At 54.5% G+C, this 18,284-nt stretch overlaps 1 protein-coding gene across 1 annotated transcript; it reads right to left on the minus strand.

Moving 5' to 3' along the window:
* Positions 1-3,482: 3,482 nt before the first annotated feature.
* Positions 3,483-16,503, minus strand: Efnb1 (ephrin B1). Its single transcript, XM_020161440.2, has 5 exons — positions 15,590-16,503; positions 6,940-7,217; positions 5,840-5,932; positions 5,525-5,650; positions 3,483-5,324 (listed from the first exon to the last, which is right to left on the minus strand). The coding sequence occupies exons 1-5, from the start codon at positions 15,715-15,717 to the stop codon at positions 4,912-4,914; spliced, it is 1,038 nt and encodes a 345-aa protein (XP_020017029.1). The 5' UTR covers positions 15,718-16,503; the 3' UTR covers positions 3,483-4,911.
* Positions 16,504-18,284: the final 1,781 nt, after the last annotated feature.

Consider the following 18,284-nt stretch of genomic DNA (forward strand, 5'->3'; position numbering starts at 1 on the left):
GTCCAGCCCCAAAGTCATCCCTCCTCACTGGAGCAGCCAACCATTCATTGGTACTTATTAAGTGCCATGCTTTCAACATTTGTTGAAAAAATAGATGAATGCATATTTTAGAACCCTAGTTTTTAATCTGTGTATCCTCCAATCTGCCTCTCACATACTCACAACCCAGTCACCACACAAGTAGAATCGAGTTAGCCAAGCACTCAAAGACCTAAGAACTGAGCAAGGTGGCACATACCTGTAATCCCAGCACTTTGGAGGTGGAGGCAGGATGACTGTGAGTTTAAGGCCAAGCTAGACTACACAGTGAGACCCTGTCTCAAAGACAAAACAAGAGGCCTTTCTAGAATAGGAGGTACCTAGGAGCAGGGACCTCATCTAGCCTGCTTCTCACTGTACTCCAATGCCCAGGCTACTGACTGACATATAGCAGGTGTTCAGTAAATGTTTTTTTTAATAAACAAAAAAATCTCATACTACTACCTCATTATCAGATAGGGAAACAAGGGCCAAAAGACACATGGACCTGCTTGCACCTTATCAAAAAGGGAGTCATTGCAGGGACAGGTTAAGCCCTCAGGTCTCCTGTCTCTCAGCTGGACTGGGGCTCTTTCCTCTAGATGCAAGGCCCATGGCAAAGTTCTCACCTTCCCATATCCTTTCCCAAGTTTCTTACTTACCGCCCCCCCCCCCACCCCGCCACACACACTCCTGCTTTCCCTCTCCTTTCTCTGCCAGCTCGGTAATTAACCATTGGAAACAGAACCTGCAATTATTATCTCCCCCATGTCCTTGTTGCTTTCATTTTGGGCTCTGTGACCCCTATCCTGGGTGGGGCTATTCTCCCCCTTAGCATCCCCTAAAGGGGGAGCCAACCTAACAAGCACCAGCTGGGGCCTCAGCCCCCCAGATCCAATGCCAGCTGTGCAGGAAGCCGCCAGCAGCAGATGGGCAAGCAGGGTCCCCAAGCAGGCTGGGGCTGACTCAGCTGGGGTATCAGTGGGACTGTGACGTGCCCAGGCAGGACAGGAGGCCAGGCAGGCAGGCAGGCAGGCCGGATTTCCGAGAATGATTGATGCCAGGTGGCCAGAGGGCTGCTTGCTCAGCAGGGCCCAACCTAGGATGGCCCATTGGGCCTGGGTCTCTTCTTGGGTTCTGTCATGCCTAGAGGGTGCCAGGGCATCCACATCCCTTGTGCCACGACGATTTCTCCTGGGAGTTGACCCAGTGCTAATGAGGTCACAAGAACTTCCAGCTGTACAAAACCTGTCCCTTCAGGGAAACTGAGGCCTGGTTAGCACCTGCTCAGTTTGGCTTCATAGGCAAACTTGGTTCAGCCTACAGGGGAAGCCAGGAAGCCCCACCCTCACCTGGGAAGCATCCTCTACCCCTGACTCACCAGGAGCTTTGGGCCCAGATGGGACAGGAAGGAGAGCGAAGGGTGGGGCAGGTCTGGGGCCTACCACTGGATGCTAACCCAGGTAAGTAAACTTGGTTCCTCCCTGACCCAGACAGACAGAAAGGGAATGGGGGTGGGGAGGGCTCCTGTTCTTCAAGATCCCCAAGAAATACAGAGGCAAGAAGTGGGGGAGTAGGAAGGGGGAGTCACACCCCTCACTCTCGGGGGAACTTCTATTCATTCATGGTGTAATAAAAGGTCTGGACTTGAATCTTAGTGCCCCTATCCACTTGATGTGTGTTCTTGGGCAAGTTACAGCCCCTTGTAGTGTCTCAGTTGCCTCCTCTCAAATATGAGGCAACTAATTCCCCACCTATCACCCTCAGAGGTCATTTTATGAGGCTCAATGAGATAAAATGTGTGTTTGGCAAAAGTGCCAGGCACCGTGCAGGTGAAGGATACTATGCCACAAGGAAGGAAGTACTAAACAGTGCCAACAACAGCAACCATGCCAGGAAATAGGCAGTCACAAATTTTCTGGGCTGTCCAATGCACTGCCCCATACTTCCCTTGGCCTTCTCCTTCTAGTTTTCCTTTATATTCCCAGCTTACTCCCAGGGCCCCCAGGAACTCCATCCCCCACCTGTCAGCAAGGGCAGTTAGCACTGAGCGGGGGATAACTACAGGATACTCCATTGGAGTGAAAGAAGGGTTTGCCCAACCTGGGTCCAGCTCTACCCAAGTTGGAGTACTAATCTGGCCTGAACCAGCCCTGGTTAGACTCCGGGTGCAGGCTAGGCCCCACTCTGGGCAGGCAGTCAAACGGCAGAGGCCTCATCTGATCCAGGCACTTCCTTTGGTTAATGAGAAACCAAATAAACAGCCTCTGCCCCAGCTGGCTGCAGGAGCACCCCAGCCCAGCCCAGCCCTGCTCTAACCCAGCCTCCTTCCCCCATGCCTGCAAGTCCCAGGGTTTTCCTCCCCCTTCCTTCTCCATGAGCTCCCCACTTCCCACAGGGACTTGCCTGCTCCTTGGCTGGCTCACTGGGGCTTCCTGCTCTAGATGCTTTATCACCCTTCCCTTCCATCCTCCTCTTCCTTTCCTCTACTGCCTTCTTACCCATCTTAACTGTGGAATCTCACTTGTCCTCCTCCCCTGACATCTCTTAGCTATCCCCACAGGGAGCCCCCACCAAGCCCCACAGGCTGCTCCAGGCTGCAGCAAGAAGGCACCAGTCCCCCCAGCCTGCAACTCTCTTGTGGGATGGAGGCCAAATCCTCTTTGGAGCCCTCACCATACTCTCTGACCCAAGCAAGTTACTCATCAGCCTGTGGGAGGGAGGTCGGGTGTTCAGGGCTGCTCAAGCCTGAGAGCTTCCACTGCCAGCCAGAGGCCCCCAAGTATACCATGGTGAAGACTCTGCTGGCCCAGCTCTGAAGACAAGAAAGGGGAGACTGTTCTGGCAGGGAGGTAACTAGGTGGTCTGAAGCCACCCTAGTACCCAATGGGCCACAGCTGAGGCTCTGTTCTTGGGAAGTTATTTCTATCCACCTCCAGGCATCCTGAGGCAGGGCAGGGCTGGACCTGCCAGCAAGTCCCTGATCTAGCCCCAGCCAGGTGGTGGCAGTACCTTGCAGACACACCCAGGTGCCCATGGGAGTACCTCCTCCCCCATCAACCCTTCCTGGCTGAGTCTGCTGCCAGACTGGGCAGATGCCTGTGGTCTGTGCCACCGAGGTGACAGGATGGACAGGGGAAAATGGACCAAGGTTCCATGACAGCAGAAAAAGAGGGCAGAGAAACCTGGGGGTGGGGAACAGCAGGAGGGGCATAAGCACTTGAAACATCTTGCTTGGCTAGAGTAGTCATCCCTCCCCATACCTGCCCAGTGATCTGTGGTTTGAACACAGGATATCTCACACATATGCACAGATACACACCTGCACATGGACACACACACATGCACACGCCAACACTTTCACACTCCATTCCTCAACATCATGACACCATTTTACACCCATTTCTCCATGTGGTTAATTTTTTTTTAGTTCTCATTTTTTTCTAAGAAAAAAGCAACAAGAAAATAATTCAGAGTTTATACAAAACATCTTTACATTATTTCTTCCAAAAAGACTAGTATTTACACAAATGGCAACAGAAACAAAAACAAAAACCCTTCCGACTGCCACCTGGAAGGGGCTGGCTGCTTGCTCTGCTCCCTCTCCCACCTGGCACTGGGGTGGGCAGCCGGCCAGGAGGCAGTGTGGAGGTGGATGGTGGAAGCTCACCTCCTTCCTTCCATGGCCACTTAGGGAGTGCCTGCAAGGCGCAATGGAGTGGCAGTCTGTTAGCAGCCTTGCTGGCAAGGAGCCGGGGTCAAAGTGCACTGCTGGCCCAGCCCCGGGCAGCCTCTTCCTCTTTCCAGGCCCCAGCCCAAGACTAGGGGGGAGCCAGTGGGAGCCAGGTTGGGTGGGGGATTCCCACTTGTACTAGAGCCCAGAAAAAGAGGAGGCCACCTGGCCTTACCCGCTTAGGTCTCCACCCTGGGCCTCTGTTTCCCCACCAGACCAAAGGATGCCAAAGGTGAGGAGAACAGGGTGGCAGGGGGAACTCCCAGCTCTGCAGGGCAAATAGCCACCTGGGCACCTCACCTCCCTCCACCCCCCCATGAGGTCATCTGCCTGCAGCAGCTCTCCTGTTCCCCAGGCAACAGCCAATTAAGACATTAATTACCGTGAGAGTGAGGGAGGCAGGAGATGCCCAAGAATCCCACAAGGAAGGGACTTTTTTTTTTTTTTGGTGGAAGTGTGGCAGCCACTATCCCACTGCCAGGATCAGCTTTATACAAGGAGGGTCAGGAGGGGAGGGTGGGACTCCTTGCCCAATGGCACTCTCCTCTTCCCCCATGGGCAGGAACAGCCCTGGCCGGCCCTCCCCTACCCGCTGACATACCAACCAAGGAGTCTATAAAAGAAATGTCATCCTATGCTTCCTGGCTGGCCACATCCTGTCCTACGCCCCTCTTATACTGGGTCAGGCCAGGCTCAGAAAGCCTGGGGAGGGGCTGCCTTGTACATTTTTCTATTTTTCTTCAAAAAAACAGATGAAAATGAGTTGACAGCTAAAAAAATGAACACAAAAGCATTAAAAACAGTGATGATAGTGGACAAGCAGTCCTGGGAAGGGGGAAAGGGGTAAGGGAGGGGGCAGGGCCAGGGGGCTGTCTCCCTGCCTGCTGTCCATTAGTGTCCAACCCTGCCCTCCAAGAAAGGGCGCCCCCACAGAGCCCAGAGGCCTGGCCAGAGGGGGAAGGCACAAGAGCATGGGGATCGGGGGCACAAGCACCCCCCTCCGAAGCCCAAGGGGCAGGAAAAAAGGGGGATTATAAAAGCCAAGAAACTACAAAACTAAATACAAAGGTGGGCACAGCTGGCAAGGGGAGGGGTGTGGGGGGAAAAGGAGAGGTCCATCCAGGTCATCTGTCCCTTGGGCCCGAGGCTGCACTGGGCACTCAGACTTTGTAGTAGATGTTCGCCGGGCTCTGGGGTGGCATCTCCTGGACGATGTAGACGGGGTGCCCGTAGTCCCCACTCACCTTCTCATAGTGGGGGCAGTAGTTGTTCTCTGTAGTCCGTAAAGGGATGATGATGTCGCTGGGCTCGGTGCCCGCTGTGCCACTACCCCCTTTGGGACTGGCTAGGGTACTAAGCGAAAGGGCAGCAGCCCGCTGCTGTGTGTGTTTGCGGTGTCGTTTGCGCAGCTTGAGTAGAAGGACTGTCAGGAAGATGATGATGAGCAGGAAGATAACACAACCAGCCCCAACGGCTGCAAACAATGCCACCTTGGAGTTGAAGAAGTTGTCGGCGTCCCCGCTGCTGCCCCCACCTGCACCTGAGCCACTCTTCTCTTCCTGGTTCACAGTCTCTGAGGAAGGGGAAGGGAAGGGAGAAGATGAATGGTCAGCCCAGGGAAGATGACAAGGCCAACATTGATGGCCACAAACAATGCTACCTTGAAGTTGAAGAAGCTGTCTTGGCCCAGCCTGCATTTCTTCAGACACAAGGCCCAAAAGGGCAAATGACCAATGACTTCTGTCCTCCGAGGAAATACCTATGTTTACTCACCATGCTTGCCATCAGAGTCACCCTGGGGTCCTCGACCAGGGGCCTGTGTGGCTGTCTTGACAGTGTTGTCTGCCTCCTTGCTGGGCCGGCTGGTAGTCAGCTGCTCTGGTGTCACAGCATTGGGATCTGAGGGTAAGGAGAGGACAGATGAAAGGGAGGGACCCTGCCAGCCTGAGTGCCCTCAATAATCTAGGGTGGACCAAGACTGGCCTGAATATTGGATCTCAGTTACTCTAGCCCTATGGTCTCTCCCCAACCCAACACACTCCCAACCATCCAGGAACATGCATCCCAAAGGCCTAAGTGGGCACTCACCTTGTCCAACCTTCATGACTATCTTCATGGTGCGTGTACGGCACACACCTCCCTCCCGGTTCTCCAGTCCCTCTAAGCTCCCATTGGATGTTGCTGCAGAAGAGGCCAGAGGAGTCAGAAGTTGGGAAGAGGGAAAGGTCTGCCATCATTACCCAGAGACCCCAGTGCTGCCTCGGCCACCAGTGACTGAATCATCTAGGGTAAGCGAAGAACAGCCACTAGTATGGCTCAAGGGGTAGAGCACTAGCCTAGCAAGCACAAGGCCCTGAGTTTTGAACCCCAATACTGCAAAAAAATAAATAAAAATAAGGTCACTATAGTGGAGAGTGGCAAGTAGCTCTCAACTACCCGTGAACCTCTCTACTTCCCTCCCTCGCACTAAGAATAGAGTAGCCCAGCTAGGCCAAGCATAAGCCTCTCCCCAGGGGCACTGCTCCTCATAACCAGGCCTTGGCCCTTTCTCAGGAGCAACACGAAGGTGTGTCCTCTCACTGGGAGGTACTGCTCAGGGCCAAAGCAATGAAACTGGCATCATGAGAGGGGCTTTAACATAGACTGGAAGGAATTCTAGATTAGGGTCAGGAGAACCACACTGAAGTCCCAATTCTATCCCTAACTCCTCATGTGACCTAAGGTCAGAAGCCCATTCACCTTTTTTTTTCTTTCTTTAATGCTGGAGATAGAACCCAGGGCCTCACACACGTTAGGCAAGCACAGTACCACCGAGCTGCACCCTCAGCCCTATTCACTTCTTGAGGCCTCAGTTTCCCAAGAAAAAGGCAGAACAGCTGACTGATCCCAAAGGGCTCTGCCAATTCTGCCATTCCCAAGAAAGAACAGAGACAGCAACACGAACTGGAGGCTTCTCCCACCAAAGCCCTGGAGCCTAGGCAAGCTGGCAGCAGGCCACGTGGTGAATGCTGGGGCCAGAATTTCAAGACCACGCTGGGAGTGGATCATGCCAGTCTTCAAAGGGGATCAGATCAGGCGGGGCCTTAACTTGTACAGTCTCACTGCATGCTCTGAAGCTCCCACTGCTACATGGAGACAGAGAGCTAAGAGCAGGGAGACAGCCATGTGATGGGAAGGTAGAGACTCACAGGTAATGTAGTAATCGTGGTACTTTTTGAACTCCAGGCCCATATAGTTGGGGCTGAACTCCTGGAACTTGATGGTAAAGCGGATTTCCTGCTGTGGCCTGTTGCAGGTGACCAGCACATTGGGATCCAGCACGGTGCTGCAGGCAGCTGCCTGTTCTGGTCGTACCAGGTACAGCTTGTAGTACTCATAGGGCCGCCCTGCTTCTGCACGGGGGCAGATGATGTCCAGTTTGTCTCCAATCTTCGGGTAGATCACCAAGCCCTTCCCACTAAGGAACCTGCCCAGAAGAGAGGAGATGGTCACCTCCAGGATTGGGGGGTCCAGGCCATTCCTGAATCAGGGGAGTAGACAATGAGAGCTGGGCTGGGCCTACTGGGTGGAGATGGTGAGAGTAGGCCTTCTGCTGGGGGTGGGGAGAAGAGAGAACCACACTGCCAGCAGGGTGTGGAAGGGGTGGCCCATAAGCAAGGCTGCCAGGCTTTGAATGCCTGGCAGGGCGTGGCACTCCTTGGCTGGGGGAGCCCTTTGTCCTAATTTGGCATTTCCACAGGGGGCTGACGTGGCCAAATGGGCTTGGTACCAAGGTGTCAAGCCCAGGCTGCCTGAAGGTGGCACCTCCCCCCACCCCAAACATTCACATTCCTTCATACCCAATGCTACCTCTTCTCCTACACACACACACACACACACACACACACACACACACACAAACACACACATGCCCACACATGCCTTAGCCACCACCCTCGCAGCTCCCAGTCAAAGACTGGGGGAGCTCAACCTCTCTGGGACCTGTGCCCTTCCCCCCAATCCTTGTTAATCTTGAGCACAATGGGAAGAATAGGAACAAGCATTGCTTAGAGCTAGAGATGATGGTCACAGTCTCTGGCCAGGTGCAGCTTCAGTGTCCTACTGATGATCCATGTCACCCTCATAATGCAAAAGCCTGATTTCCCAAACTTGACCAGTCTCACTCCTAAGAAGAACAAAGGGAGGGGAACATGCATCCAACCAGGGCAACAACAGATCATGTAAGACAGGGCCCCAGGAACCCCATTCATCACCTCCATACCACTCCTCCTCCAGATCCAGAGAGGAGGTGGACAAAAAGCTGGAGTTCATTCTCTAACCTAGAAGGTCAGGCACTGGGGGAAAGCACAGTAGGTCAGTGGCCCAGGGCTATCTATTTATTTGGCTCTGTCCTTGCCTAAGCACTCAGTAAGAAAGTGGAGCTCTGTTGGTCATTTCTGAATTTAGGCACACGTTACAGCTGAGAGCAAGGTGGTACCATGTTGAAGAAAGGACACAGACTTTGGAATCAGCGCTGAATGAACTGCCTGATACTCACTTATACTATTGGGGGTGGTAAGGGCACTTCCTCCTGGGGTTGTGGAGTGGAGATGAGACCACACATGAACAACACCTAACATATAGTAGGTGCTCAATATGCTTGAATCATTCTTAGAAACAGTCTGTCAAGAGGCAGAAGATCAGATACTAATATTTACTACCTGTGAGCCCAGTTTCATTTCTTGGGCAGGAAAATGGAAGAGAAGATACAGCCCTAATATTAAGGACTTCATTGTCCGGTTTGGCCCAGAAAAGTAAATGGTCCATACTCTGGCATAGACTTCACCAGGTATCTCCAAGTGAAGATGGTGCTTGAAATGGCCCACCTGGAGGTAGTGAGAGGAAGGAGATGGCTCCTCTGGCCAGAGTGGTCAGAGATGGTTCCATGGAAAGGGCAGGAAGAAGATGGGTCCTGGGTGAAGGATAAGAAGTCAATACCCAGCAACAGTGGACAACAGTGCTGGGACACAAAACCCAAGCCAGTGACTGGTTCATCTTGGCTAGGAGGAGGTAGAGAGGAAAGAAGGAGTGGAAAAGATCAGCTAGGGCCAGACTGAAAGGTCTCAAAGGCCACTCACCACATACAGTATGGGTTTTATCCCGCTGGTGCCAGACCCTCTAACAGGAAGGACAATGGAGCGCTGAAGCAGTGCTTAAAAAGAATAAGGCTGAGTGTCATCCAGCTGTGTTGGTGCAGGACACCAGGTTCACAGGCTACTACAATCATCTGAGAAATTACATTTCCCGAGGGCTGCAACACAATGGGGGCAAGCAATGAGCTTCCTGGGAGCTCTGGGAAATGCCTTCATTGTTGAACTTGTGTTCTTATCCACAGGAGGAAACTAACACACCTCTAAGTGATGAGGGGAACTGACCAAGTGGGCAAGGTAGGTGAAGAAAATCAGCCCTCATTCCATGTCATGCGATGCTCCACCAAGTTGGGAGCTGCTATCATGATGTGTAAGAAGGTCAAAGCCCGGAATGGAATGGCTACCCCCTTGGTCCCTAACTCTGCAGTTCTACAGGGGCTAGAAAGGAAGCAAGCATGTGATGAAGGCCCAAATAAACATTCGAGAGGGAATGCCCCCACCCCACATATCATGCAAACCCCACAAGTTTCAGCAAAATGTCTCAAATTTCTAAGGCATTTTTCACTTCCCAGTGCTCATACTGGTTCCGTCCAGATGGCAGGAATAGGCAATTTCTAACATCTAGAGCTCAAAGGAACCTTAGAGACCTACCAAGTCTAGATCCTTCTTATGTGAGATAAATGATCAGATGAATGCTGCCACTGAAGACAGGTGTGCAAATCCAAGGAGAGGCCTAAACCCACCATGATGGGAATCCATATGGTTCTAAGAGGACCTCAACCTTGGCCAATCCTTATATAGTTGCACCTCAACAAGACATGCAAATGCAACTACAAAGAGGACATGGGAAGGGGGACAGGCCAGCTCACCTTTCTAACCTCTTGCCCCCAGTTTACTCAGCAGAGAGATTTGTCTGCCCTGCCATGGTCTCCCATTGCCACACATACTTCAGCCCCAGGATTGGAACAGGGCTTTCTACCTACTAGGAGTTCTACCTTGAACCCAGAGACACTGAGGAATCAGATGTCTACACAGTGGGGGAGGGGGAGAAGAAAAGACTATTGCCCCCAACACCCCTCAGAGTCTCTCAAACCTCAGTGAACAGACATCATAAATATTTATCAGCTCATTTGCATAGCAGCTGGCAGAAGGAAGCTCACCTTCCCCTAAAATGCGGAAGGGAAAAGAGCCTGATGAGACCTGAATCCCTGACCCTGATCTCCCACACTAGTATCTTCCCCCAACTAGGAAACTTTCTCTTGGCTTGTGAGAGGCCAAGAAAGTGTGAAGGATCATAAGAGGTGAGCATCTAGCCAGTGAAAGTGAAGCCTGAAGTCCAGGTACAATGCTAGTGATACTTTATAGGGGGATCCTATACATCTCCCCTTTTACTCACCAGGTAGGGGTAGGAGATGAGAGGGAAGAAGTAGTGTCTAGTCTAACTTAAACTCTATATCCCACCTTTCAAAAACGACTATTCTCCCCTATTATCAAGCCAAGCTTTCCTGCCTGGGGCCACCCCCAGACAAAGACCTTTGCTGGAAAATAAGGGGATTGACATGGCCCAGCAGGAAGCCTGAAGCAGGTCACCATGGTAACAAGAGGCTTTCCCTCCCTAGCCTCTGATAGCCCTGGGACCCCAGGGTGCCACCCCAGGGAGTAAAAGGACTTGGGGGATGCAGCCAACTATTCCAGCTCCTGTCTTATGGCCTGCCTCTTCCCCTCCTCCCCAGCCCAAATCCCTCCCTCAACCTTTCTGCTTCCAAGTATGGCCATGACTGCCCCAAAGAATCCTGGGATATGAAAAACCTAGATGGTCTGCAGACAGTAGCTCCTAAAGCCCTGGAACAGTCAGAAACCAAGAGCCCCACCCCCCCTACCCACCTCATGCATCTTTTGTCCAGATGAGCCCTTCTCCACTGATCCCCATGCTATCTATGGAAGGAGAGGTTGCAGCTGGGACAGCCATGCCTAGAAAGCTGCCCACATCCCACCAACTCTACACTTCCTTCCCTCCCACCCTTTCCTCAGGCTCTAGCAGCTGTGGTCAGAGAGTGGCCAAGGGGGAAGCCTGATCCCAGGCCATGCAAGTCTAAATTTGACAGAAGTCTCTAGCCTTAATTTTATGACCTCCACCACTACTAAGTCTGCACCCCAGGGTAGCAAGTCCAGTGGAGGACAGACCCCAAGCCAGAGTTCAAGTCTGCTCTCATCCCAGCTAGGGTTGGGATCCCCCAGATTAAAGGCTCCTCTTTCACTCCCCCAGCTCCACCCAACCCCTGAGGCAGCAGGAGCAGGCCTGGCGTGTCCCAGCAGTGCCCGCCCAGGCGTGGGTGGGCAGGAACAGCAGCTGGGTCCTGGCACACACACAGCTCTGTCGAAGGCAGGGAAGTCAGGAGAGTCCTAGAGGAAGTCACCCTCCCCACCTATGTGAACTATGCCCTCCCTTCAGCCCCACCTGGCCAAAGCTAGATACTAGGGGTTTAAACACCACCCACACCCATTGTCTGCTTTCCATGGGGTCCCTGAGAGGAGGAGATTCCTGGCCTAGAGTGGAACCAAAGGAGCTACTCAGAGTTTGCAGCGGATGGGGGTGAGGGAGGAGTGCCAGGTGGAGAGCTAGTCAGGTCACCTGAGCAGGCTGCCCTCAGAGTTAAGCCTAGGAAAGTTAAATGAAGAAGCTGAAGCACTGCTCACCTCACACAGGCAGGACCAGCAAGGAGCCAGTGCCTCTTCCCAAACCCCACCTTGCATTCCTGTCTCTGCTAGATTCTGCAGCAGCAGGATGGGGTGGAAAGAAGCACATAGCTCTGTGCCCTCAGACAAGTCACTTCCCTCTTCTGGGCATATGCCTCCTTATCTGGAACACGGGGCCAATACGTACTTCCCAGAGCTGTTGGGAGTACCCGATGAGATCATAGATGAGGGTGCATTGTAAGTAGCACAGTGCTGCCTGCCTATTACTTAGCATGCCAGCCACAGTATCATTTAGAAGTAGAAAGCCGAAAGTGCTTACACTCCTGGCTGCTAGCACCTTGCTCCAAAACCACTGCCAAAGAAACACACAGGAAGAGGGGCTTCTACGGTTCTTGAGGTGAGGATCTCAGAATGTGGCTGCTGAGCATCCTCCCACCTCAGCTCCCTTTACAATCACAGGTGGACCCTCCCCTAAACCTGGTGTTCCCATGGCAACCAGCAGCCTCCTGGCTGGCCCACTCTCCCCCTAGTCCTAACCTGGGAAAACAGTAATGCACAGTAGTATCCAAGGCCCACCCATCCCTATTCACCTGGGCTGGTGAGGCAACAGAAAGCCAGAGGGAAAATGGGAGAATCCTTGATTCAGTCTCCACCACCACCCCACCCCCCGTGGGGGCAGGGAAGCAAGGGAACAGGGAACTTTAGGAACTGCTGTGTTCCCATCACTCTCAGGCCCCCACCTGTGGCCAATCAGCAGAAGTAGAAGAGGTCAGCTCCCTTGCCACCCCAGAAAAGGGGCCCCTTTGAACTGGCCTCCCCAGGACTGTGAGTTAGAACAGCTGTGAGGGGGCTGGGACTAAGACCTCAGCTTGTAGCAGGCAAGCATGGGTTGGGGTCTGCAGCTGCCCCCTCCCATGCTGGAGTCAAGGGTCCCAGATGCCAAGCTGAACCCCCATCCTGGCCCCTGGTAGGGAAGGTTTGTAATGTGATCTCAAGCATGGTGGGGGAACCTGAGTGGGGGGCAGGAAGGGGTCAGAATAGGACTGAGAGACTTAACTGCAGCAGCTGGACTTGGCTGAGGACTCAAGTGTGAGGCCTGCCGGCTGCCCCAAGGAGTGCATGGGCTGGGGGGGGGAGGAAGAGAGACTGAGAAAGGGGGCCACCCTGGGACCATTTAGACCACAGTCCCCCACCCAGGCCAACAGGCGCATGCTCTGGTTTCCACCAAACTCCAGCGGAACAAAACGCATTTCTCCATTCTGACAGGAGGGGCCCAAGAAGCAGAAGTTGCCACCAAGAGACTACCACCCCAGAAGGCTCTAGCACGAATCTGAGAGAAAGGTTGGGAGCCTTTAGCTGGCCATTCCAGCTCCCCTTCCCCCATCAGAGATGGGGCTTCGTGTGCCCTAGAACCTGGAAGCAGACCCCCAGCCCTACCACTTCTTTATTTTGATTTTTTTTTCCAAGGAGAAAATAATTAAGCAAGGTTTATAGGCACTGGGAGATTTTTTTTTTGGGGGGGGGAGGTTGGTAGCTCCTGACAGAGCTGAGGAGAGAGACCAAAAGCCAGGGGAGGAAGAGGGGAGGGAAGAGAGAAAATGAGCCTGCAAGGGAGAGCACGGGCATGTGCGAGAAACAAAAGGACTTGAGAAAAAGAGGCAGAGAGTGACTAAGAGTGAGAGGGAGTGTGAGAAAGAGGGAGAGCTGGCGAGCTGAGCTGGAGAGGGGAGGTGAGCGGGAGCTTCGAGGGTGTGAGAGGGCGATCAACACACACACACACACAGGCTTGGGAGGGAGAACTCGCTCCTCACTTGGGCAGGAGGTTCAGAAGGAGAGAGACTGACAGATACTGTTGATTGGAAAAGCCGTGGCAGCCCAAGGCTCGGGCGCGGTGGCACAAGCAGCCCCCAGAGCTGAGGGGAGCTGAGGGCAGTGCCTCCCTCATGACCTGCCCTGCACCCCGCACAAACACATGCAGACTTCAGCTGCATTCCAGGCCCCTGAGCATAGATGAACTCTGGTGGTGGGGGGGGAAGCGCACCAGGATCAGTCTTGAGCATTCACAGGATCTGCTCTATTACAGGATGGGATTTGGACAGGTTCTACTAGGTCCGAAGTCACCTTCATCCCCACCCCAGGATGCCTGCCCTCAGCTTGAGGTGGAGGGAGAGGGCAGGCAGAGGAGATACAACCCTCCAAACCTGTAAACTGGTCCAGAGCACCAAGGGCTCTGAACACAAAAAGGGGAAGCTCACACAGATTTTGTTTAGCCCAGCACCCTCAACTCAGCAGGAGGGTTCTTTTCCAGCTATGGAGCTGCATGCTATCTGTGGTTAGAGACCCAAAAGAGCAATTAGGTCACTCCCATGAGCCCCTAGGATGGGTTACCCTAGGCAGAATGCGACTGTCCTGGCTAGAGAGTATTTCCAGCTTCCACCCTTACAGTGGAGAACCCGGCACTTCATAACCTTTCCCCGGGGCTTAGCAGCCTAGGGTCCTCAGGCCATTTTGAGCCTCCACAGTGAAAGCGCTGCACCCAATTTGGTAGGGATGAAATTCTTGTCAGTTCCTTTCCTCGTACTGTGGCAGGGCCCTTTACCCTGACCCTGCTTTAGCCATCCCATCCACCAGTAATAGGCTCCTACCTTAACCCAAGGAGAAGACCAAAGAAGCTGCCTTTTCACTCGGTCTGAGAGATGCACAGCCCTGGGACCCAAGAGGCCAAGGCAGGCAGGAACTGGGAAGTTAGCAGAGAGCCCAGCAAAAGTGGACGAAGAAATTCCAGATATAGGAATTCGAGCATGGACGGGGCAGGTGAAGACCCCCCAGTTTCCCTCTAACTGGAGTTGTCCATACACTGCCGGGACTTCCAGAAAACAGGGAAGAAGAGCAATCGTGACCCTGAGTTCCAACCCAGAGTCCCAAGTCCCAGATGCCAAAAGAGAAAAAGGCCCAGAGGTCACCACAACAACCCAGGCGACTCCCCACCAACAGCCCAGAAACCACTGAGGCACCGCCCTGAAAGGTGTGTGTTGTTCGGAGGTGGGGAGAATTACGAAGGGGAAGAAGAAAGAAAAGAAAGGATCTCTTTTATTTCGCTGCCCCTCCAACCCCTTGCAGAAAGCTAAGCACGGCTCCCCAATCTGGGGTACTTAAGACTGGGGGACCAACGGGACCTGCCCGGGCAGGCAGGAACCATTCGTTCCCCACCCACCTCCCTCGCCGGCTCCATTGCCACTCTCCACCCGGCTGGTACTCGAAGAAGCTCTGCTGCCGGCTCCATTGGACCCCCGACGGGCGCTGGATCGACCCCCCCCCCAAACAACCCCTCTCCCACTCCGCCCCTCTCCACCCGCCGTCTTTGTGAGCCTGGGAGCGGCGCCCGCCTTTCTACCAGCCCCGGCAGGGAGAAAGAAGGTGGGGGGGGGGGGGAAGACGGCAAAGCGAAAAGCCAGGGAGGCAATAGACAGGGAAGAAAGAGAAATGAAAAGGCGAGAAGCCGGAGAGGGGTTACAGGCGCTGCCACCCGCCCCAGGCCAGGCGCTAGGTCCCGCGCCGCGTTACCCCCACACCTAAGCAAATGAGGAACTTGTGTTCTGGCCTCGTCCCCCGCCCGGGTCAAGCTCGCCCCCGGAGCGGCTCTCGGCGAAACCCACCACGTTCCTAGGGGCCCCGGAGAGGGCAACGTTCTCGCCCCCACCCAGTTCTTAGGTGCGCTCCCGAGCGCCCAGACTCCCCATCTCTGTCTGGACCGACCATCTCGACTATCAAGTCAGGACGTGCGGAGGCAAGGGCTGGGAAGCCGAGGGGTCACAACCTAGCCAAGTACCCCCCACCACACCCCGCCGCACCCTGCCCCGCCTGCCCTCAAGAAAACACTAGGAAAAAAGCCAGAGACAAAATGGGGCGCCGCTCCTCCTCCGAACACCTCCCCACACGCACTCGGGGTCGGCGGCCTCACCCCGAAGGAGTGCCTCCCACCCCCAGGGACTGGAGAAGATAAGTTACTCACTTGGGGTTGAGGGAGCTCCAGGACACGGGCTCCAGGTTCTTGGCCAGCGGCGTGGCGAGCCGGCACAGCGTCAACACGACCATCGCCACAAGCCACTTGCTGAGCCAACGTTGCCCAGGCCGGGCCATCTTCCCGGGGACAGGATGCACTTCGGAATCCCCTGGCGCCTCCTCACCAAAGCTCGCCTCGCCTTCCCGTGCCGCGCTGCGCTCTGAGCCACTCAGGCGCCCATCCTCCGCAGCCGCCGGCCTTGAAGTACTCGCCTCCCGCCGGCTTTGGTGTCGCTCTTCTCCGCCCGGCCGGCCAGGAGGACTCACTGGGCAGGCGCCCCCAACCCTGGCATGGGCTGCGGCCTCCGAGGGCTCGCTCCCCTGGTCTCTCCGCTGCACGAGGAGCGACGGGGGCTCTGCGCCCCCGGGCGATCCCGCCTGATTCCGCTCGGCTCCTCGAGACTGTTTGGGACTGCGCGCCCTCTTCCCGACGGAGTCTCCCCGCGGAGGACTCGGTTGCTGTCCCAACGCCTCGACCGTCCTGGGATTGGTGCTCCTGGAAAGACGTAGGGGTCTCCCCACAACACGAGCTCGGTCCCCAGGCTCCCAACTGGGTCGCCCTGGCACGGGCTTCGTTCCTCCGGGCCACACTGGGACTCCGGGCTGTGCGCCCCCGACAGCTTCTACTTCAGCGCGGGGCCCGCTCAGTGTACTTAAAAGACCGGGGAGACGCTGCCGAACAAGCCAGTCCCATCAGTTTGCGCCTCTGAAGCCTCAGCCGGGTAGCCCGGCAGCCCCGTCACCGAGTCCTTGCTCCCCGGCGATTGAGCCCGAGGGTCTATGGCCAGTACGAATCTCGTACACCTCCCACTGCTGTCCAGCGCGCGTAGACTTCCCCCGCTGCCGCCGAGCTTTCTACTCTTCTGCTCAGGCGAACGCAGAGCCAACCCTGCTCCTCCTAGCCAATAGCAAGCTCCGTGACGGGGTCCTTGTCCCATACCACGCCTCCAGAGCAGGAAGGGGGCGGGGTTTCAGGGAGCTCTTAAGGACGCCGCGTTGCGGTTCATGCGGTTAGGGCTGTGTCCCGCTTAGTCCTGTTTCTAGAGCGCTGTGCTCGTGGGAAGTTGGTGCTTCTCAAGAGCTGCCGGCCTTCTCTCCTTCCCGCACGTCCGCTCAACACCCCGGCCCACTGACCTGGGCCAAACAAGCCCTGTTCCTAGTACCCCGGGAAATTACAGACTACTTCCATTCTTTTACACACACACTCGTGCGCGCGCGCCCTGGAATCCTGCTGTATGCCCATCTCCGTGGCAAGGACAGCATGTCTGCTCCCCGTCCTGTAGCACTTAGGGCTCTGGTGAGCTTTCCTTTCCTCCTGTCCTCAAAATGCACCGTCTGCTTGCACTGAACACAATGAAAGTGATAGCGACTCAGGAAAAGTACTAGGTCCTTAGAGAAAAGTGAGTTTTTTGCACTGGGAGACAAGGCCTTCAGAATGTCAGCTTTGTGAGGGAGTTTTGTTGGATCCCCGCGGAGCACAGATTTCGATGCTTGTCCAGTCCGAAGCCACTGGCAAGGCCCTGGGATAGGCAAGTGGAGATAAGAGGGTGCCTCAATAAAAAAAGGCTGCTGGAGGGCAAAGAGGAAAAGGCGCAGAGTTGGGAGCCTTTTGAAGAAGCAAAAGCGGGCATGCGGACCCTGAGATGCCGGACTCCAGCTTCTCCCGGCCTCACCATCTGGGTCTTTGTCTCCCAGCTCTGGCCCATTCTCTCCACCCCTCCTTGCCTCTTTGCTTATAACTTGGCAGAATCCCATAGCTCAGACCCTCCGGGCCTGACCTACTCTCCATCAGACCCCAGTAGACTCACCCACGTGCTAATGTCTCCCCCTGCTGGTCTTCTTTAGACCTGCGGGCTTCTGGGACAAACGGAGCTCCCACTCAGGAGCGTTGCACAGGTAAACCTGGCCCATGAGTTTGAATACAAGACCTGAGACAGGCGTGGCATTGGCAAGAGCCGCCTCCAGGTGTGAATAGTATGGGAAAGAACTAGGAGAAAGAACTGGGAGAAAAATCTGGGCTTGGGGGCCAGCGGAGTGGCTTAAATGGTAGAGCTCCTGCCTAGCAAGTGTGCAGCCCTAAGTTCAAACTACAGTACTGCCAAACAATAAATAAATAAAAGGAAAACGAAAATCTGAGTTTGGAGTTGGAACAGCCAAGGATAGAAGTCTCCTTGTTGCTGCTGGTATGCGTGTGTGTGTGTGTGTGTGTGTGTGCACCTCAGGATTTTTAGGCAAGGGCTGTACCACTGAGCTAAATCCCCAACCCTCCTTGCTGCTTCCTTTTGGAGATTATTAGGTGAGCAACATTTCCTAAGTGCTCTACCATTTACATACAGTTTCGTGTGTGTCCATTATCTCACTTAATGGGAGATTGAGCTACTGAGTTTCTCACTGCATCATCTAATGAAATCTGTGGCTGCAGAGAGGACCTCTATTTGGGGGAGAAGGAAAAGGAAGAAGCTGAGTGTCTCCTACCATTGGAGATGGCTTTGATGGTGAGATGGCTCTGGGTAGAGCAGCAAGAGCAACAGCTGTGTTCCTTGGCTCCCAGCTTACCCTGTACTGGGGCATGAACAAGGAGAGCTAACAAGGTACAAGAACACACCAATAGTCCAGCTGGGAAATTAGGATCCCTATGCGCACAT

Source organism: Castor canadensis, chromosome X, assembly GCF_047511655.1.
Source record: "Castor canadensis chromosome X, mCasCan1.hap1v2, whole genome shotgun sequence".
Classification (NCBI taxonomy): domain Eukaryota; kingdom Metazoa; phylum Chordata; class Mammalia; order Rodentia; family Castoridae; genus Castor; species Castor canadensis.